The sequence below is a fragment of the Hyla sarda genome, chromosome 3, assembly GCF_029499605.1.
Source record: "Hyla sarda isolate aHylSar1 chromosome 3, aHylSar1.hap1, whole genome shotgun sequence".
Taxonomy (NCBI): Eukaryota; Metazoa; Chordata; class Amphibia; order Anura; family Hylidae; genus Hyla; species Hyla sarda.
In genome coordinates, this window is record NC_079191.1 from 273817317 (window position 1) to 273840358 (window position 23042).

Sequence of the window (23042 nt, forward strand, 5' to 3'; positions counted from 1 at the left end):
GGGGATAAGATGTCTAGGGGCGGAGTATCCCTTTAAGCAGTTACCAATATCCTCCAATGAGGGTCTAAAATAAAACAGCTGGCGAACTGTTTTTTAACCAATTATTTATCACTTAAACATCACATAAGAAGATTCCAAGGCTAGCTACTTGAAGGAAGGCATGAGCTCTGCGCTGTATAGAAATTTAATAAGTCATGAAGACAAGAAACTTACTAAACTTCTTGGCTCTATGCAGCCAACATCTGGATTTATTCGCTCTCAGCTGTTTTGCAAGACATGAAGCCAATCATATACTACATTCCTTTCTCCAATTCTCCATTTAACCCCAAATTTCACCTTGATAGCAGTAGGAATTACAATAAATTAAAATATTCACTTTGTTTTCTGAGACAGGTATAGGACCTATTCAGCACTGACATGTTGAATGTCTCATCCATGCAGCATATCTTAAAGGGGTACTCCACTGGAAAAAAAAAATCTAAATTCAACTGGTGCTAAAAAGTTAAAAAGATTTGTAAATTACTTCTATTTAAAAATCTTAATCCTTCCAGTACTTAGCAGTTTATTGCTCCACAGGAAGTTCTTTTCTTTTTGAATTTCCTTTCTGTCGGACCACAGTACTCTCTGCTCCCCACAATCTTGGCTGTACCTCACACAACCCTAACCCTGCCGGATGACTGGCGATGCCAGGCGGAGGCACGAAACATCACGGTCACGCCCCGCTCGTGACATCACTGCCATGTCCCTTCAATGCAAGTCTATGGGATGGGGCGTGATGGCCTTCCCGCCTTCTCCCATAGACTTGCATTGGGGAGGCGTGGCCGTGATGTCATGGGCGGGTGTGACTGTGACGTCACGAGCCTCCGGAGCTGCACCCGATGCTCTAAATGAATGCTGGATGCAGCAGGGAGATCGCGGGGGTCCTCATCGGAAGGCGTCCTGCGATCAGACATCTTAACCCCTATCCTTTTGATAGGGTATAAGATGTCTAGGGGAGGAATACCCCTTTAACTTTCATCCCACCGCTCCCCCAATGCCACTGGAATAACTCATCTGTCCTCTGCATCGCCTGCTGCAGTGATGTCCCGGCCTGTGATAGGCTAAGCGGCAGTGTGATGTAACAGACCTGGGCACTAGGAAGATGGTGGACCTAAGCCCAATACATCACACTGCTGCTTAGCCTATCACAGGTCGAGGTGGGAATCTCTGTGGCCAGCGATTAGCTACATGGCAGTATGACCCCATAATCAGGAATTATACGGCTTCAGAGGACTGGAGAGCCATTCCAGTGGCCCCGGATGAGCGGAGGGAGATAAGTCAAAGTTTTTTGTTGTTGTTATTTTTTAATTGCTGCAGCGGGGGATAATGGAAGAATAAAAAAAATCCCTGGAGTACCCCTTTAATAGTTGTACTTTATGCTCTGTTTAGTGTTGAGCCTTCTCCTCTTCTGGGAGGAAGGAACAGTAAGCCACACAGATGGTAAATATTTAAATCATATGTGAAGAAGCTTCAGCTAGTCAAGATGAACACATCAACCACATTTATTTTTCTTTCATAAACACTTTGCAGATGAGTTTTTTTCCATAAGTTTAACCATTCATCTGCTACCTCACTTCTGTTGGCCCTTTCCAGTTAACATATATGTGCATAAGAATGCTGAAAAAAGGGAACAACTGGAATCTATAAATGGAGTTATGTGACTCTGGGAGCTTGCCCTGTTAGTAACCCAAGACATACAGCCCAGGAGATGTCATCTGCTTCTGTGTTAGCAGTAGATTGTAGAGTTTATTCTGTCACAAGCTATCAGCATGTATGGACCTCAGTATTAGAGAACAATATAGCACATAGTTAGATTTCAAGCTCTTATCCTCTGGTCTACCAACATATTATGTGATGCTGGAGAATTTGTCTGTCTTAGGGACAAGTCTCAATCCAGTGCAATTTTGTGTGTGTGTGTAATATAGAACAACAGAAATGTGGTGTGGTGGCTCTACGGGTGTCTATGGGGGGGTCCCTGAAGTCCATAAGAACTGTTTACGGTCAGAAAATAGTTATTAAAAAATGATAGCAATGATTTTAGAGTGAATTGTAGGTAAAGTGCACAATTTTCGGGTCAGCTGTAAAAAACACCACTATCTACATTTCCTAAAATCATGGGAAGAAGAAAATTCACACACACACCCAAAAAATTTAAGGTTTTCTAGAAATGTACATAACACAATGTTGGACACTACAGAGCTACTAGCATAGTAATCCACTACTCAGAGTATATGATGTACATCACAAACTAAGGAACTATTAACCCTTAATCTCTAGAAGCATTGACAATAAACCATAAGTTTTTCTATCAAACAGAGGAGTAAAATGACAGCAGCAGAGGAAATATAAAATTTAAAAAGATTTTAGTGCATCTAGCCTCTCATGAACGAGAACAATGGAAGCTCCGACTGTAGCCAAGCTGTCTGAAAAGTTAGACTCAGCACAAGACTGGTTGGAAGCAAGAATTCCAAACAAAAGACAAAGCCTTCCCCTCTCCATTCAGCAAAATCAAAGAGAAATAAAGCAGCTCACCTTTCAGACAAAACATTGTGCGTCCATTCCATGTAAAAGCTGGGAAGTGGGAGCTCTCCAAGTGCACAGAGCTGCTGTGCTACATACAGCTGTTTCCTAGCCGCCTCATTCAGCATGCACACACTTACACACAAAACCGTGGCACCACTCCAGCTCGTGCTGAGAAAGGAAGCTGCCATCCAATCCTATGTTATCTGAGCCAGCCGTTTGGCCTGTAACCCTCAGCTTTCCTCTCCAGCTGACTCTTCCCCATTCCAAAAATATTAGTCAAGTAGAGAGAAAGAGAGAGATAGGGAGAGAAGACAGTGGAAAAAGTTCCTGTCCTCTATGGGCAGTGATAGCACCAGCCCCTGCTCAATTGTTCCCTCTTATCTGTCAGCATTTTTCCTGTTGTGTGTACAGGGTTTAGGGATGTCAAATGTACAGAGGCGAGAATGGTAAATCGCTCTTAATCCAACTCAACTGTTTGTTGTGAAACACAAATGCAGCTCTTTGTGGATCACGCTTTTTGTTTTCTCGTTCTGGAATGCCTGACTCGCTCGACAGTACCCCCAGCACATTTTAACACATCGCTTTTGTGAGAGGTTTTCATATTTACTAGGGTTAAAAGGCCTGCTGATGGGGGAGCATCACTAAAACTCCATATACTATATGGAATACTAGATATCATTAGAAGATATGATAAATATGTAATTTGAAGGTTTGACAAAGTAATGGAAACATTTCCTTTTTTTGGTAAGATTAGTAGTAAGCCCCCCACCAGAACACCTGTCACTCTGAAGTAACCTGCCCCTAGTTGTTTGTGTTTTCCAATCTAAGGGATATGTTCACTTCGATGGTAGGACTGCACGGAACTGTGCCATCACCATGGACGCCAATGAAGTCCACTCGTAGTTATACCAAAAGTATCTTTGTGACACAGCAAAAGAAAAAAACTTTTGCACCAGATAAGTGAAATACAGAGATAAAATAAGGTATGGTAGTCATAGTATGGCTACATTCACAATGGGATTATTATGAAGCCAAACTACAGCCAAAAACATAAACTTTAAAGAGTAACTATTGCTAATCTATCCCTAACCCCCTCCCTGCCTTTAAAAAATGTTATACCTTACAAATGGCTCATCTTGTGCTCATCTGTATACCTCTGCTTGAAGCCAACTTCCCCAGCAGGTGCGACGTCACTGATACCTGCTGGGTGCCGACTTCCGCCCTCACCTCCCCTCCCTGCTAAAATATGTTTTTTTTATTATTTTATAGTTTCCAAATGTAACATAAGACCTCAGATCAGATTTACACATAAAAGGCATGTACAGTACTAATGGAGGGAGCATCCATTCCACTGTACATGTGCAGGGACGGGCTGTGCGCGAATCCAGGCAGCCAATGCGCACAGCCCCGGCGTTCACTGCACTCACTCCCGCTTGTCTAATTGACAGGCAGGAAGTGAGCGCAGACTAACTGAATTAGGACCGATTGCCCGGCCAGCATCGGTCCTAATTCAGACGTGACATCATGGCAGGCTGCAGCCGGCCACTAGGAGGAAGACCCCTAGTGGCCAATTTTCAAATGTAAAATAAACTATTTTAATGGAAAAAAATAATGAATCTATATTATAGATATGTTGTAGTACATAACATACAAGTTGTAGTACTACAACATATATAAAAAAAAAGGTTGGTGGCCCATTTAATGGCAAGATATGGGTCTTTAGCTGTCTGAACTGACCATATTTGACCTTCTTTACATTTTGTCAATCCTTGAAGAGGTAAAGAAGGATTAAATTGTCAATTTAATTTCAGACAAAACCTCTATTCTAGGCAGCTGTCCCTTGTGTAGCTTATAACCATCAACAGCATACAGCAGTTCAATGCTTAAACCAGGGATGCTTTTGTGGTGTAACACCTTCCTTGCAAAGCCAGTGCATCAATAATTTTGCAAAGCCAGTGCATCAATAATCCATTCTCCATTCATCCACATGCCATCTATAGAAGTGTGCTGAGTAAATCGTCAGCCCAGGCCAGTGGCAGCCTGTCCAGTCCAGTTCTTCAGAACTATGTAATGACAAAGCAGAAATGAGTATCTGCTGATCAAGTAAGGGAAAGAACGTAATACCAAGCTCTACTACCACATCTGAAATAGAAGAAGAAGAAATACTATAGCTGTTCACCATAGAAGGGACTCTCATGGGCTCATTAAAATCAGCGTCTTTTAAATTCTTTTAGTACGGGTACAAGGGCATTTCGGTATAAAATAAAGTGATTTACTGAGTGGGCAGGCTGTGCTCATCTCGCCTCAAATGCAGGGAAACAATAGCATGTGCACAAAGATTAAAAACACATTATTTCTGAACTTACAGAACTACGTCATTTATTTACATGTGTCAACAAAAATGTGTATGTAAAAAAGATTACAAATAGTTCCATACCTGGATTATAATGTCTTCTTAAAGCAGCCCATGAATAATCATTAACCAACAGGCCAAGCTTTGTAAGCACATAGATTAAATTAAACTTGAGATATTTGTTGGCCCAGTTGGCCACATACTGTAATTTACACCGGCAAGCAATAATTGTTAACACATCTTTGATGAATTTAGCTTGAAAGGATATGATCCCAAGTAGAATGACTTGGATGCTCTATTTCATCCAGCACCTGCTGCCCACTTGCCCTGAAATGTTAAACTTCTTCACATTTACTGAAATGAGAACCTTGTAATGATGTCCAATGTTTTCCTATTGTCATTACATGATTAATAGCCCTTGTAACATTTGTAACCATCCTAGGGTACAGACATTCCTAATAGGAAATGTAGTAACTATTAAAAATAGAACTTTACAACTATGTTAGAAAAAAAGTTAAAAGACACAAGAGGACAATTTCAACTATTTTTTTTTTTTCTAAAAATGCATACAGGTTAACACTAATCACAATATAAACACCAATAAGAAGGACCCCAAATAATGAAAAAATATTTAAATCTTTAATGAATTGCATTGCCCACAGACAAAACTCCTTAGCAAACGGCATTGGAGTGGCAGGGATTACTGACAGTAAGTAACTGAGTGTTTGGTGCAATGCTTTTTTATACTATTTACTTGTGGCTGTAGGCTGTACACCTATATGTAACTTACTGTAATGTAGTCATGCACACTCCACTTTGTATGGCTTTTCTAACCTAGTTCGGTTGAACTAATATGTAATCTACACTTGCTCTCAGTGTGATATGCTCCTACTTGTAGTTTCTTTTATACATGATTTATATGTACTTTATTTTCTGCAATTCAATAAAGCTTTAAGTAGTTTTTGATTATATTTGGCAGTCTTCCTATTGGTGGTTATGGTTTATGATTGGCACTACATACAATGAGTTATTAGGCCCTGTTTAGTAGGGATCGACCGATTATCGGTTTGGCCGATATTATCGGCCGATATTCACGATTTTCTAAGTTATCAGCAATTACCTTGCCAATAATGCCGATAATGCAGGCGCTTTAAATCAATGAACTGCAGCGGCTTTTGCGGGGCCAGAGACCGCCGCCGCCGCCCGCTTCTCTCCCCCTGCCTGTCCTGAGTCCAACCACTGCCGCTGCCCAATTGCCTCCCCCTGCCTAGAGACTGCCGCCGCCACCCACTTCTCTCCCCCTGCCAGTCCTGAGTCCAACCACCGCCGCTTGCCTCCCCCTGGCTATCCTCTGCCCAGAGACCACAGCCGCTGCCCCATTGCCTCCCCCATCCCCAGTTTTATAATTACCTGTTCCAGTGGTCCGCGGTACTTCTGGCTCCAGCGGCATCCTGAGCTGTCACTGTGCACTGGGCCACTGACGGTGACGTCGCGTTGAGGACGTCACTCGTCATTGCGCAGCGCACAGCAACAGCGCAGGATGCTGCAGGAGCCCGAAGTAGCGAGGACCCCGGGAACAGGTGATTATATTTATATCCCCAGGCCGGTGAGTCTGTTCATGGTGAAGGCCAGGCTGGTGACCGGGGACAGCACTCCTTCAGTGTCCGGGTACAGCATGCTCCGGCCGCAGGGCAGCAGAGTGCAGGGCCAGGGCAGGGCTGCAGAGGGGCGGCTGGGGCTGAACTCACTCAGCAACTTCTCCATCTCCACTGTGCAAAGCAGCAAGGTTGGACTCAGGACAGCATTGGTGGTGGTTGGACACACACACAGTGGGCAGCGGTGTTGGTTGGACTCAGGACCCCAGGACAGGCAGGGGGAGAGAAGCGGGTGGCGGCGGCGGTCTCTGGCCCCGCAAAAGCCGCTGCAGTTAACTGATTTAAAGCGCCCGGGGGCGGAATATCGGTATAAGTTATCAGCTATCGGCCTGAAAGTTTACATGTTATCGGTATTGGCTCTAAAAAATCAATATCGGTCGATCCCTACTGTTTAGAAGTTTGTACTACTCACAACATGGAGAACGAGACCAAAGAAGAGGTGAGAATGCTGGTTGCTATACCACTAGTTTTTATACTCTTCTATGTGGTGTCCAGCTTGAATTGGGGACAGTTTGATTTGGAGTAAGAACTAAAAAAAATGTGCTTTGCAAAATAACACTATTTGGAAAGTTTGTTGCAATGCACAATAAATTATCTGTATTTTAATTAAATTTTCAGTTAGAAAGTTGCTTATATACCTTTAGATGACTTTAGCCTCTAATACAATTCATCCTACATTTGGATCATGGAGACCTTAAAGGGGTACTCCGGTGGAAAACATTTTTTTTAAATCAACTGGTTCCCAAAAGTTAAACAGATTTGTAAATTACTTCTATTTAAAAATCTTAATCCTTCCAGTACTTATTAGCTACTGTATACTACAGAGAAAATTCTTTTCTTTTGGTTTTCTTTTCTGTCGGCCCACAGTGCTCTCTGCTGACACCTCTGTCCATTTTAGGAACTGTCCAGAGCAGCATATGTTTGCTATGGGGATTTTTTTCTGCTTTGCACAGTTCCTGACATGGGCAGATGTGTCAGCAGAGAGGACTGAGACATAAAAGAAATCCAAAAAGAAAATAATTTTTCTCTGTATTATACAGCCGCTAACAAGTACTGGAAGGATTAAGATTTTTTAATAGAAGTAATTTAAAAATCTGTTCAACGGTCTGGCACCGGTTGATTAAAAAAAAATAAAAAAATTCTACCAGTGTACCCCTTTAAGCTGGCCATACACATATGACAGCTGTTGGCTAGACACTTATTTTTCCTGAACCTCCCATACACATGCCTGTATGGCTCAGCCAACATCCATATGTTGTGAAGAGAAAGGAGGGGTAAGCACTGCCAGACACCTCTGGTGACAGCTCATCTCCCAGTGAACAATAGGATAGAGCAATTGAATTCTAACATGCCCAATCCTTCTCCCTCTTAATATCTGCCATCGTGGAAGAGTCGTGATGCTACTATACATATTAGATCGTCTGCTGATGCACCAAAATCAGTATGTTCCGTCGAAATAGATCTATGTGTATGGACAGCTTTACTGCTTCCAAACCGATTAAGCCAAACAGATTGGTTATTTTTTTAAGTTTGGGCATGGCATAAAGTGTCTGTTCTCATATAAATGTTCTTTATAAAGTAGCCATAAGTCATATCTAAAGATAAGGAAAGAAAAGATGTTTATCTCTTTCAGACAGGGGCTAAGTAAAATTTCTTAAATTTATATAAAAAGAGAAGTTACATAGGGTAACAAGACTTTCAGACAAAAATATGGAGAAACACAACAAAGAATTAGTATTAATATAAAAACAACACAAAACAAGTCTTAAAAGCAATAAAACATTCCAAAGAATAATATGAATGCTGAAACGCATCCACAGCCTAAGACATTCCCTGCTAACTCTTAGTTCATGCTTCACCTGCTATATGGCCAGAGGGTTCATACAAAGACAAAGCTCTAGGAACCCACCAGACGGAGGAAATGTGCTTTAAATTCACAAAATATAAAAATTCCAAAGAACTGATATCAACATATTTACATTCAATGCTCTCTCACCATCATTTGTCCACTATTTACTGCTTCTCAGTGTCGTGCACAGCTCTATGGACAATGGAGGCTATAGTTTGCTGTGGCTCATACTGCCTATAATTTTATGGGGAGGGTTTGTGCTCATAGCAATGTCATGTGCATGGACAATAATTTTCTATAATAACCACTGATATATTGACATCTTTTGAGAACCAGGAACCAAATTTGTACAGGGGTTTTCCAACAACTTCTCAGAAAAAAGGCAAAAGGACAAATGGTAGGCAGAGGCGTAGTGCATCAATATTATTATTGAAAGAAAAAAGCCATGATTGCCCAGGGGTCCTGATATAAAACCAAACTATATAATATTCAATATGATCAATATCCAGAGAAGAGAAACCTTATATCATACTGTGTATGATAGTTATGTACTGCGCCAGCAACATACAACTAACTAAATGCACAATTATTAGATCTATAAAATTTGTGTTAATCTTTGACCCACATTGATGGTATATTTATAAACATGTATGATTGTATGATGTATATATATGATAAGTGGTATCACTAAATGTTGCTTACACAACATTTATAACACATTTTTTGCTAAGGTCAAATGTGCATTTGGAAATGGCAACGTACCGTATATACTCGAGTATAAGCCGACCCAAATATAACCCAAGGACCACTGCGGCCTTCGTCATCATCCAGACCCCCCTTTAGTTTTCTACTCACCTCCCCTCGGTGGGTAGGAAGGGTGAGTTGGTCCGGGCCATCTATGCTGCAGGGACCATCCGGTGGGGAGGGTTAGTCATTCCGGGCTGTCCATCTTCACTGAGAGGCCCTCTTCTCCACTCTGGGCCGGCCCCGGACTAGTGACGTTGCCTTGACAACGACGCACAGGGACATTCATGCGCAGGTACATCTGCTAAGCACGGACGTCCCTGTGCGTTGTCGTCAAGGCAACGTCACTAGGCCGGAGCGGAGAAGAGGGCCTCCTGGTGAAGATGGACAGCCCGGAACGGCTAACCCTCCCCATCGGACAGTCCTTGCAGCATAGATGGCCCAGATGGCTGTCTGGGCATACTGGGAGTTGTAGTTTTGCAACATCTGGGGGTCCGCAGGTTGAAGACCACTGAGAAGGGATACCACTGAAAAATCGTGCTGAAAAACTCGGCTTATACTAGAGTATATACGGTATGTATGGTGACTGTACTGATGGAAACGTTCCTCTAATACTCAAACGACTATTCAAACCTCTTTTCCTCTTGGATTGTAAAACTGATATGTGTACATGCAGCTTAAGAGCTCACACAAGCTGTAGGTTTCTCTTTCAATGGCCATTACATTAAGAAACTGGTTAGATGAGAATTTAAACAGCCCTAAAAGACTTAGGCAATAAATCCCTGACTACGGTAAACAGGGCAAGGAAAGACAATACTTCATTTTATTGCGATCTGCATCTAAGGTTGGCTCTACGAAGGCAGATTTCTCATCAGCACTGGCACATAGTAGAAAACCTTGCCCATCTCAGGCTCCCTGCATATTAATGTCCTTCAATATGGCCATCAAAGAGATTTTCTAAAATGGATACAGAACTCTTTAAATGAAGTGCACTGATAATAGCAAGATAGATAGCACTACTGCACCTACTGAAAGTCATACCCCCATAACAGAAGTTGTGTAGAGGAGGACGGCACCAGGATGTAGTGTGCCATGCACGTGGATCATATAAATCCAATGGAAGAAGAAGAAATCCCGGCACCAATGGCTTAGATGCAAATAAAGGACTTATTTGTAATATGGCATATTACATACACCTTACAAGACGCGTTTTGGCTATTACAGCCTTTCTCAATCGTATAAGATATAGATAGATATAATATATACGATATAGATATAAGATATACGATTGGGAAAGGCTGTAATAGCCGAAACACATCTTGTAACGTGTATGTAATATGCCATATTACAAATAAATCCTTTATTTGCATCTAAGCTGTTGGTGCCAGGATTTCTTCTTCCATACCCCCATAACAGGCATAGTATATGTAATACCTCATGGCTTCCCAGCTTACATGCTTGTCAGGATCACCTTACCGCCTCCATTACTTCTTTAGAAGAAACTTACTACAATATTCAACTGCATTTGATAGATCATGTATAATTGTGTAGTGTACCAGTATATACTACACCCCAGGGCTATCCAATATTTACCATCCTTACCCAAACATCTATAGATGTCTATTTAAGAGCTTATAACATTATCAAATGCTAAAATCTAACAAATATCTTTTCACCATCATTTAAAAGCCTCGGAAAATGATTTTCCAATGAAAAACAACATTTGTACTGCCATGAAACTATTATATATTACAATCCATTATAAAATTAAGACTACAATCACTGCTACTACAGTGCATATCCACGTGCAGTGTCAGAGAGGAAACCGAATGTGTCCATAGACATGCATAAATCACAATATTAAAGTACAATATGAAAGCATAGAGCATATGCCTACCTGATCCAAGAAAGAGTTATCCAGGATGCTCTTCTAGAAGTAGACTTCAGAAAACAATATATGAACATATACTGCCACGATACTGTACAGGAAGGGTGTAGGACTATATTGGGGACAACATACACCAATTATGTGCAAAGAATCCTGCTCACCCTGTTGACCAGGTAAAACAAATACCTGCTATGCATATCTCCTCCTCTCCTTACTCTTAACCAAACTGTGAAAGGACCACACACATATGGCAAGTTCAAGAATTCTATTGCTGATAATCATTAGCAACAGAACAGTAAGGCCTTGATCATAACCACTGTGTGTATATATGGTGTGATCAATATCTAACATACTAAAAAATATTCCATATATGCAGGCATAATAAAAAGCCATATTGGGAATAGCAAGGCTTACTTTGCCCCATTCCAAACACTTTTTTTCAGTTTTCAGCCATACAAAATATCATTGTATGTATATGGTCATCTCAAAGAAACAAACCCAAAACAAAGGAAAACTCCTCTAGGCTTCCTTATGGATAGTTTTCTTCAGTACAATGTTTGCTATAATGACTATATATGCAAGTTCTTCATGTTCCTGTACTGTCACTTACATTTGTTAAAAAGGGTTGGTGGTATGTTTCCTGCCAACTTTACTTCCGACTTAAAGTTTTAAGCAAGAAGACTCCACTGATCCCAACACTGAATTTCCTGTCAAAATTATTGTTATTGTTATTTTTTTCAGTCTAGACATGTAAAATAGAAAATATATAGAAATGTTTTTTCTATCAATTCATCTATCTTATACCGTATATACTCGAGTATAAGCCGAGTTTTTCAGCACGATTTTTCGTGCTGAAAACGCCCCCCTCGACTTATACTCGAGTGAACAAAAAAACTTTCTGGCCTGTCAATCCCTGCATCAGTGGTCTTCAACCTGTGGACCTCCAGATGTTGCAAAACTACAGCTCCCAGCATGCCCGGACAGCCATCGGCTGTCCAGGCATGCTGGGAGTTGTAGTTTTGAAACATCTGGACGTCCGCAGGTTGAAGACCACTGCGGCCTTCGTCATCATCCAGACCCCCCTTTTGTTTTCTACTCACCTCCCCTCGGTGGGAAGGAAGGGTGAGCTGGTCCGGGCCATCTATGCTGCAGGGACCGTTCGGTGGGGAGGGCTAGTCGTTCCGGGCTGTCCATTTTCACCGGGGGGGGGCCTCTTCTCTGCTCCGGCCCTGGACTAGTGACACTGCACTGACGCCACCACGCAGGGAGGTTCATGCGTACAGATATGATGTGCGTGTCATTGTCAAGGCAACGTGGCCGGAGGGGAGAAGAGAGCCTCCCGATGAAGATGGACATCCCGGAACTACTAACCCTCCCCACCGGACGGTCTCTGCAGCATAGATGGCCCGGAACAGCTCACCCTTCCTTCCCACCGAGGGGAGGTGGGTAGAAAATAAAAGGGGGGTCTGGATGATGACAAAGGCCGCAGTGGTCTTCAACCTGTGGACCTTCAGATGTTTCTAAACTACAACTCCAAGCATGCCCGGACAGCTGATGGCTGTCTGGGCATGCTGGGAGTTGTAGTTTTGCAACATCTGGAGGTCCGCAGGTTGAAGACCACTGAAAGGGATTGACAGGCGGTGATGATGAAGGGGGGGGCGATGATGATGGGGTGATGATGACGGGGGTCTGGATGATGACAGGCGGTGATGATGAAGGGGGGATAATGACGGGGTGATGATGACGGGGGTGTTGATGATGGGGGTCTGGATGATGACAGGGGGGATGATGACACGGGGGGGGGGGGGGGGATAATGTATTTCCCACCCTAGGCTTATAGTCGGTTTTTGGGGTGAAATTGGGGGCCTCGGCTTATATTCGGGATGGCTTATACTCGAGTATATAAACGGTATCTATCAATCATATCTGTCTATTTACCTGTCAGTCTATTTATCTATTATTTAATTTACGTCATGTTCACACTGTGCTGTTGCTCTACAGGTCCTGCCGCTATATTTAACCATTATGTGTAGTCCAAACATAAGTCTTAGCATTCTTTAAAAAGTATTGCAGAAATGTACAGTTTACATAATGTAGTATACAAATGCAATGGCAATGTACTTAAAGTAAAGAACAGGTGCACTTCCCATGCAAACAAGCAGTTACACTGTGTAAAAAAAGAAATCCCGTGAAATAGGCCAGGTATATTAAACAAAACATTCAATGAAAAAATTCCCTATTTATCAAAAGTCAAGCAAAACCACTTTGGGCGTGAGACATATACCTGACCTATTTCACAATGAACTTTAATCCTGTCCATGCTTATCAACAAGGAAATGTAAAGATAACTAGACCCCATTCTATCATTTCAACCAGTCACTATTGCTTTAGAGATAGAGATTATTCTGAGCTCATCCTGCATTGTTTTATAAAGGCCCTGTTCCAAAATGCATACATAATATAGGAATATGACTATAATGGATAATAAAATATTATCCATTTTGAATTCTTAAAACTTAAACCTTCAGTTTGTGGCCACTTTAAAGACTATATTTAGATACTGCAGTTGCAAGGAAAAACTTTGGGTAATGCCATAAAATAAGGTAATTAAACAGGCTGCAGTTAACCATACTACAGCTTTACTCTAAAATGTAAAAAAAAAAGCTTTACAAGTGGCAATGACTAAGTCTGTTAAGTAGACTTTCTACTATGAGTCTTGTATGCAGTTGCCAAACCAGCGGGGTGAGTGTGTAAAAAAGACACCAGTCTTCTAATAAATTAAGAATGTTCAATGTAAAGGGAGGTCACGTCTACACGTAAATCCTAAAGGACCATACTGCAATGTACATGAAATACTAATATCCTCCCTATCACATGAGAGGTTACAGTCCAGATTCCATTATCTCACCCAGTAAAGCTAGCCATAAATATGAACACAATTTATTTATTTCTAAGTAAAATTAAAACCTATTATTTTCATCGCGACCAGCCAATGATCTAATGTGTATGAGGGTCCCCCAATGACAGATGTTGTGAGTAATGAAAGAGGGATCAGTCATGCTGGATAACAACCTCGCTGATCCTTTGTTCTCATGGAAGATAAGGAATTCCCATCTATTCTTTGAAAACTTAACCTAAGCATGCCTATACACCTATTAGCCATACCATTACAGCCACTGACAGCAACTATCAAGGGGTGGGGTATATTAGGCAGCAAGTGGTCAGTTCTTAAAGGTAATGTTCATGAATAGAAAAACAGAGCTAATTTCAAAAACCACTTCCCGTCTGTCTCCAGGTTGGGTGTGGTTTTGCAGCTTAGTTCAATTGAAGAGAATGGAGCCAAGTTGTAATATCACACACAACCTGGAGACAGACGGGGAGCGGTTTTTGAAAAAAAATACTGTAACTCTGTTTTTCTATTCCTGGATAACCCCTTTAAGGTTGATGTTTTGGAAGAAGGAAAAATAGGCAAGTGTAAGTATTTGAGAGACTTTTACAAAAGTCAAATTGAAATTGGTATATGACTGGATCATAACATCTGCAAAACAACAGGTTTTGCAGAATGTTCTTACTATGCAGTAGTACCTACCAACTCTAAATGTTATTTATTTAAAGCACTTACTGCTTCTAAGGTCTTGGTGCCAGATACATCAGGCTTCAAGAGGTCTTATGGATTCTATCAATTTTGAGATGAAGGTCAACTTAAAAAGTAGTTTTTGGCAATTTTCGACAACCACTGTTTGAAATTGAATGTGAACAATCCTTAAAGGGGTACTCCGCACCTAGACATCTTATCCCCTATCCAAAGGACAGTGGTTAAGATGACTGAACGCAGGGGTCCAGCTGCTGCAGACCCCCGTCATCTACCTGCTGCACCCGGCATTTTTTTAGAGAGTCTGGTGCAGTGCCGGAGAGTCGTGGCGTCACGGCCGCGCCCCGCTTGTGATGTCATGGCCACCTTTCCTCAATGCAAGTCACACCCCCTCCCATAGACTTGCAATGAGGGGTCATGGCCGTCACGAGCCTCCTCCCCGCATCGCCAGTTATCCAGCACGGAGCAAGTTTGCTCCGTGCACTGGATGTCTGGGGTGCCGCAACCAAGATTGCAGTGGTCCCTAGCTGTGGGACCCCCGCGATCAGACAACTTATCCCTTATCCTTTGGATAGGGGATAAGATGTCTAGGGGCGGAGTACCCCTTTACCTATTTTTAATTGCAGATTTTTCCTGCTGAATTTTGGCCAATGATTTGCTACTTTCTGCAAGTTAACTGTGTTTTATTTTATTTTTTTTCAACCACAGTGGTCTGGCATATTGCTAGCCATCTGCAGAGACTGTGGTTGCTCATTGTCCCATGAGTATGGTTGGCATTTGGGTCTGAGCTGTTTTGGCAGAAATCTTGAACACAATATTAGGCAGGATGGTTTTGATGTTATGGGGTAAGTGGTGTATATGAGTTGATAGTGATAACTGTTTGGCCAACAGCTATATAAATTATTGTATGGCCAGCTATCTTAGTTAGCGTGATAATCCCAGATGTGTAAAATGGTCCATTGTTTGGGACAAGTGGAAATGTTTTTAATTGGCTTTGAATATTTAAAACAGGGATAGAGAATGGAACTGCTGGGCACTTAAGACGATCGTACCCGCCCTGTAGGTACTTGTCGCTCATATACATACATAAAAAATACAAATTGCTTGGCTAACAAGCAAAATGTCACTAATCCAAAGGTATGCCCGGCCCTGTGATTAGTTACTCTGTGTGAAACAATCTGAAATATTCCATTTACATGAGAACTGGTACTTTATATCTGTTTGATTGTACTATTATTGAACAGAATATATAGAATATCCTATGAAAGAGCTGAGATTTCAATGTAATATAGCTGAAAGCACAAGAAAGAAGAAAACCTAAGTTCAATTCTGGCATAAACTTCAGTCATTGTTCTAGATAAAAGGTGTTGTTAACCAGATGAAGTTATTTTTATTAACTGGAGCTATGCCCAGTGCAACCAGACCTCTTCAAAGAGTAGAAAACAATCGAAATCAATATTAAATAAAAACACTTCAGGACAGTCATGGAGGACGTGTGTACAGGTGTGTCAGCTAGTAAGGAAACGCTGAATGGTACTTATAAATATTAGCTGTCACGCCCCCTCCCATAGACTTGCATTGAGGGGGCATGGCCGTGACGTCACAAGCAGGGCGTGACGTGCCATCATGAGCCTCTGCCCCGCATCGCCCGGCATCCGGCACGGAGAGAAGTTTGCTCCGTGCCACCAGATGTCTGGGGTGCTGCAGCTGAGACCGCAGATAGGGGATAAGATGTCTAGGGGTGGAGTACCCCTTTAAGTACATAAAATTTCAAGTTGGGGTTGTTACGCCTAGCGCTCCGGGTCCCCGCTCCTCCCCGGAGCGCTCACGGCGTCTTTCTCCCTGCAGCTCCCCGGTCAGCGCTGACCGGGAGCGCTGCTCTGCCATGGCCGTTGGGGATGCGATTCGCACAGCAGGACGCGCCCGCTCGCGAATCGCATCCCAGGTCACTTACCCGTTCCCGTCTCCTGCAGTCATGTGCTGGCGCGCGCGGCTCCGCTCTCTAGGGCGCGCGCGCGCCAGCTCCCTGAGACTTAAAGGGCCAGTGCACCAATGATTGGTGCCTGGCCCAATTAGCTTAATTGGTTCCCACCTGTTCCCTGGCTATATATAGTCTCCTCCCTTGCACTCCCTTGCCGGATCTTGTTGCCTTAGTGCCAGTGAAAGCGTTCCTTGTGTGTTTAATAGCCTGTGTACCAGTACCTTTGCTATCTCCCCTGACTACGAACCTTGCCGCCTGCCCCCGACCTTCTGCTACGTCCGACCTTGCTACTGCCTACTCCCTTGTACCTCGCCTTTCTTCAGTATCTTCAGCAGCCAGAGAGGTGAGCCGTTGCTAGTGGATACGACCTGGTCACTACCGCCGCAGCAAGACCATCCCGCTTTGCGGCGGGCTCTGGTGAAAACCTGTAGTGGCTTAGAACCGGTCCACTAGCGCGGTCCTCTCCAATCCCTCTCTGGCACAGAGGATCCACCTCCTGCCAGCCGGCATCGTGACAGTAGATCCGGCCATGGATCCCGCTGAAGTTCCTCTGCCAGCTGCCGCCGACCTCCCTACATTGGTCGCCCGACAAGAGCACCAGCTGTCGTACTTGACCACCATGCTACAGCAGCTCCAGTCACAGCAACAGCAGCAACAGTCACAGCTACAGCAAGTTCAGTCTCAGCTACAGCAGCAACAACCATCTCCTCCGCCAGCTCCTGCACCCCTTCCGCAGCGACTGGCCACTCCTAGCCTCCGCCTGTCTTTGCCAGACAAATTTAATGGGGACTCTAAGTTTTGCCGTGGCTTCCTTTCGCAATGTTCTCTGCACTTGGAGATGATGTCGGACCTGTTTCCTACTGAAAGGTCTAAGGTGGCTTTCGTAGTCAGCCTTCTCTCTGGAAAAGCCCTGTCATGGGCCACACCGCTCTGGGACCGCAATGACCCCGTCACTGCCTCTGTTCACTCCTTCTTCTCGGAAATTCGAAGTGTCTTTGAGGAACCTGCCCGAGCCTCTTCTGCTGAGACTGCCCTGCTGAACCTGGTCCAGGGTAATTCCTCCGTTGGCGAGTACGCCATACAATTCCGTACTCTTGCTTCTGAACTATCCTGGAATAATGAGGCTCTCTGCGCGACCTTTAAAAAAGGCCTATCCAGCAACATTAAAGATGTTCTGGCCGCACGAGAGACTCCTGCTAGCCTGCATGAACTCATTCATCTAGCCACTCGCATTGACATGCGTTTTTCTGAGAGGCATCAAGAGCTCCGCCAGGAAAAAGACTTAGATCTCTGGCCACCTCTCCCACAGTCTCCACTGCAATCTGCGCCTAGGCCTCCCGCCGAGGAGGCCATGCAAGTGGATCGGTCTCGCCTGACCCTGGAAGAGAGGAATCGCCGTAAGGAAGAGAATCTTTGTCTGTACTGTGCCAGTACTGAACATTTTCTGGTGGATTGCCCAATCCGTCCTCCACGTCTGGGAAACGCACGCTCGCACTCTGCTCTCGTGGGTGTGGCGTCTCTTGATGCCAAGTCGGCTTCTCCACGTCTCACGGTACCTGTTCGGATTTCCACTTCAGCCAGCTCTCCCCTCTCAGCCGTGGCCTGCCTGGACTCTGGAGCTTCTGGGAATTTTATTCGGGACTCCTTTGTGAATAAATTCCGTATTCCGGTGACCCGTCTTGTCAAGCCACTCCGCATTTCCGCGGTCAACGGAGCCAGGTTGGACTGTACCATACGTTTCCGCACGGAGCCCCTTCTTATGAGCATCGGATCTCATCACGAGAGGATTGAACTTTTGGTCCTCCCCAATTGCACCTCGGAGATTCTCCTTGGACTTCCCTGGCTTCAACTTCATTCCCCAACCCTGGATTGGTCCACTGGGGAGATCAAGAGTTGGGGGTCCTCTTGTTCCAAGAACTGTCTAAAACCGGTTCCCAGTAACCCTTGCCGTAACTCTGTGGTTCCTCCTGTATCCGGTCCCCCTAAGGTCATTAAGGACTCTGCCTGCCACAGGAAATGCCCTTCCCCCCCTCCCAGTTCCATCAGGCAAGCTTCTGTGTCCCCTCTTGGCCCTCGTCCTGGTGTCACGCTGCCCCGTGCCAGGTCTCGCCCTCTGCCCTCTCTCCCCATTCCTACTCCTGCGGTTCTGCCTGCCGTTGAGGAATCCCTCCATCCTTTCCCGGTGTCCTCATCCCAGGGGAGGCAGTTACCCGATAAAGAGAAGGGGAGACCTAAGGGGGGGGGGTACTGTTACGCCTAGCGCTCCGGGTCCCCGCTCCTCCCCGGAGCGCTCACGGCGTCTTTCTCCCTGCAGCTCCCCGGTCAGCGCTGACCGGGAGCGCTGCTCTGCCATGGCCGTTGGGGATGCGATTCGCACAGCGGGACGCGCCCGCTCGCGAATCGCATCCCAGGTCACTTACCCGTTCCCGTCTCCTGCAGTCATGTGCTGGCGCGCGCGGCTCCGCTCTCTAGGGCGCGCGCCAGCTCCCTGAGACTTAAAGGGCCAGTGCACCAATGATTGGTGCCTGGCCCAATTAGCTTAATTGGTTCCCACCTGTTCCCTGGCTATATCTAGTCTCCTCCCTTGCACTCCCTTGCCGGATCTTGTTGCCTTAGTGCCAGTGAAAGCGTTCCTTGTGTGTTTAATAGCCTGTGTACCAGTACCTTTGCTATCTCCCCTGACTACGAACCTTGCCGCCTGCCCCCGACCTTCTGCTACGTCCGACCTTGCTACTGCCTACTCCCTTGTACCTCGCCTTTCTTCAGTATCTTCAGCAGCCAGAGAGGTGAGCCGTTGCTAGTGGATACGACCTGGTCACTACCGCCGCAGCAAGACCATCCCGCTTTGCGGCGGGCTCTGGTGAAAACCTGTAGTGGCTTAGAACCGGTCCACTAGCGCGGTCCTCTCCAATCCCTCTCTGGCACAGAGGATCCACCTCCTGCCAGCCGGCATCGTGACAGGGGTATTCTTTTAGACCACTTGGGGACCCCCCCCCCCCCGATCTCCTGTCTGTTTAGAGCGTTGGGTGCAGCGCAAGAGGCTTGTGACTTCACGGCCATGCCCCACTCATGATGTCATGGCCATGGCCCCTCAATACAAGTCTAGGGGAGGGGGCCCTCCCATAGACTTGCATTGAGGGGCCATGGCCGTGACATCTTGAGCGGGGCACGGCCGTGAAGTCACAAGCCTCTTGCACTGCACCCAACGCTCTAAACAGACAAGAGATCGGGGGGGTCCCCAAGTGTTCTAAAAGAAGACCCCAACTTGAAATTTAATGTACTTAAAGGGGTACTCCGCCCCTAGACATCCTATCCCCTATACCCTCGTGACGTACTTAAAGGGCTACTCCGACCCTAGACATCTTATCCCCTATCCCCTCGTGATGTACTTAAAGGGGTACTCCGACCCTAGACATCTTATCCCCTATCCCCTCGTGACGTCACGAGCCTCCGCTCCGCATCGCCAGTCATCCGACACGGGGATCATTTGTCTGGAGGAGTACCCCTTTAAGTGTTCAACGTGCCCCGCATGCAGACAGGTGGCTTTGCTAGACCAGTCAGCCTTCTGTGGAATCTGTGCAAAGACAACCAATCCAATCGCTGCTGCGAGAAAAAAAAAAGTTTCTATGAATTTCTGTTCTAAATAACAACAGAAAAATGTTACAATTCAGCTTTTCCTAGAAAAATGGTGAAATTATATCTGTGATAAGAAGCAGATGGACAGAGAATATTTAACATGTACAAAGAATTTATGAGGAAGCAGGTGTGATCCATAGTATATGCCCCCACACAACTCTATAGATTGTGCAAGATATAGATATGCCCCATTCCAGCCGAGCATACCTCACTCCCACTAATGCCACGATATGTAGTATATAAAACACACATTAAATCTGGTGTATCCTCCCTATACCTCCTAGAAACTGACGAGAACTCTAAAAACATTATCATCAGAAAAATCCACACTGACACACCTTACTACCATGGCTCACCTCAGAGCAATGATTTACAGACACGTCTAGCCTAGTATTTGCATTGACAACGTTCTGTAATTACTATAGGGCAAGTGGAAAGGTACAAGTCACTAGGTCCAGGCCATTTGTAAATTACACAGGAAGCAAACACATGGCTTAAGCCTTCTGCTTTGCATGCAATGTATATGGGCCTCCCCTATGATGTGCACTTTTGAAGTGCGCTACATTCTGGATCTTAAAGATCTTTCTCAAGGATATACAGTATAGGTTTTTATTGTAGTAAAGGGAACAAACATATTTAAGTATTTGAACCCTTCTCCTTATGTTAACAATTCCATGAAATAGATGCCTTGTTTTTTATAGTCACATTTACAAGAACACCAGACCTATCCATGACATGTATATATATTGTATCATATGTGTCCAACATATGGAAGAATCATGAAATGGAAGTGCTGGTGTTAAAACAACAATATGTGTCACTAGCACTTCTGTTATATAAAAGGGAGCTTTGCTGGTATGGGATTAGTGTAAAGCTCCATAGTAGTCACCTGTGATGGTGAGACCTGCTGCTAGGAAACTGCATAGACTCGATGCACTCTAAAGGCCCTAGATCGTGACGTCACGACTCCGCCCTGTGTGATGTCACACCCCCTCAATGCAAGTCTGTGAGAGGGGGCGTGGCAGCCGTCATGCCCCCTGCCATAGACTTGCATTGAGGGGGCGGGACGTGACGTCACACGGGGGCGGAGTCGTGACGTCACGATCTTCCGTACCTGTGGTCGGGAGCTAGACCCTACAGCGTTTCCGGAGCAGTAACAGGTGGGTGCTGCGTGCTATATTGCGGGGGTCCCCAGCACCGGGACCCCCGCGATCAGACATCTTATCCCTATCCTTTGGATAGGGGATAAGATGTCTATGGGTGGAGTACCCCTTTAAGGATCACCTATCTTGTAGAGGAGGGAAGGCTGCAAAAAGGATTGCTATATAGTTCATGTAAACCTTAGCTTCCATCAGTTATAGGCCACATATCCCCAATTACTGGCCAAACCGATATTGCCCTGTATAATAGAGCCTTAGGGGAAGATTTATCAAAAGCTATGCAGAGGAAGAGTGGTGCAGTTGCCCATGGCAGCCAATCTTTTTAAAGAGACCTGTGAAAAATGAAAGAAGTGATCTAATTGGTTGCACAGTTTTTGATAAATCTCCCCCTTAATATTCAAAGCATTGTATAAGAATACCCCCTTAAGGAGTCAGCCAAATATTGTTTTAGTGTTTTTCTTCTTTTGGGCCATTTCTAATTATGCAGCATTTTTTGACCTGGGGCCTGCAGGCCAGATGGCAAATATGCTGGACACTGCAAATATGTGCATGTGAGGTCTAAGAGCCATAGCTTACTGTCTTTCCTTTGAAACAGCCACATAAGGGCTTGTTTCTTGCAGGACCAATTGTACTTTATAACAGCATCCTTTATTTTACAATTCAATACAAAATGAATACAATTATTTGTAGGTAAGTATTTTACTATTATAAACATTCCCACCTGTGGCGATACCAATTATGTTTAATTTTTTGTTTATGTTTTATTTTCAATATGGCGTATTTTAAAGGGTACCGCTCATCAAAAAAACTTTTGATATATTATAGATTAATGTATGCAGAATAACTTTACAATTGCATGTTATTAAAAAAATATGCTTCTTTCTATTTAATTTTCCACTTTGAAGAAATGACCACTAGGGGTCTCCCTACCAGTCCTGGCAGCAAGCATTTCAGACTCATGCTGGAGTCCTAAACACTACGAGCTGCCAGTCTGCTTTGTTCACAAAGGAGAACACTCAGAGTTGCCAGCCTGCTTTGTTCACAGCCTGTTTGGCTGTGAACAAAGCAGGCTGGCAGCTCTGAGTGTTTAGGACTCTAGCATGAGTCAGAAATGCTTGCTGACAGGACTGATCGGGAAAAATACAATAGAAAGAAGCATATTTTTCATTAACATGCTATTGGAAAGTTATTCAACATTCATTAATCTAAAATATATCGAAAGTTTATTTGATGAGAGGTACCCTTTAAAAAAATTAGGTTCCCCTAGGGGACTTCGCTATGCAATATCTCGATCACTTATACAGTACATTGCAATGCCTATGTATTGCAGTGTACTGTCATTCTTACAATCTTCCATTACGGGTGCACATATCAGCTACATATTCTCACCCACAAAATTATACCCCAAGCAGACAAAAATAGAATATCTGAACATGAGAACAACTGCAACCCTGTCACCGCCTCTTCTTGGCTGACAGTATTTCTACTGAATTCATTAAACTTCTTGGACTTTCCATTAAAGAGTTTGATAAAATATAAGTAGCTTTAGGATCCGCACATTTTTCCTTTTAAACACTGAATCTGATGCCGTTTCATTGTGCAGCACCCATTATTCATCCTCA

The 23042-nt window shown here is 44.2% G+C and overlaps 1 protein-coding gene across 10 annotated transcripts in view; it reads right to left on the reverse strand.

The window, feature by feature from the left end:
• NHSL1 (NHS like 1) overlaps nucleotides 1-23042 on the reverse strand; it is a 208346-nt gene that overhangs the window by 94541 nt on the left and 90763 nt on the right. The window contains exon 1 of one of the 10 annotated variants that reach the window (XM_056566672.1): nucleotides 2572-2682. The exons of the other annotated variants lie outside the window; for them this stretch is intronic. Within the exon in view, the coding sequence (XP_056422647.1) occupies nucleotides 2572-2587 (16 nt within the window). The 5' untranslated portion in view covers nucleotides 2588-2682. Of the gene's footprint in view, nucleotides 1-2571; nucleotides 2683-23042 lie in introns of those variants that run through there. 10 annotated transcript variants of the gene reach the window in all.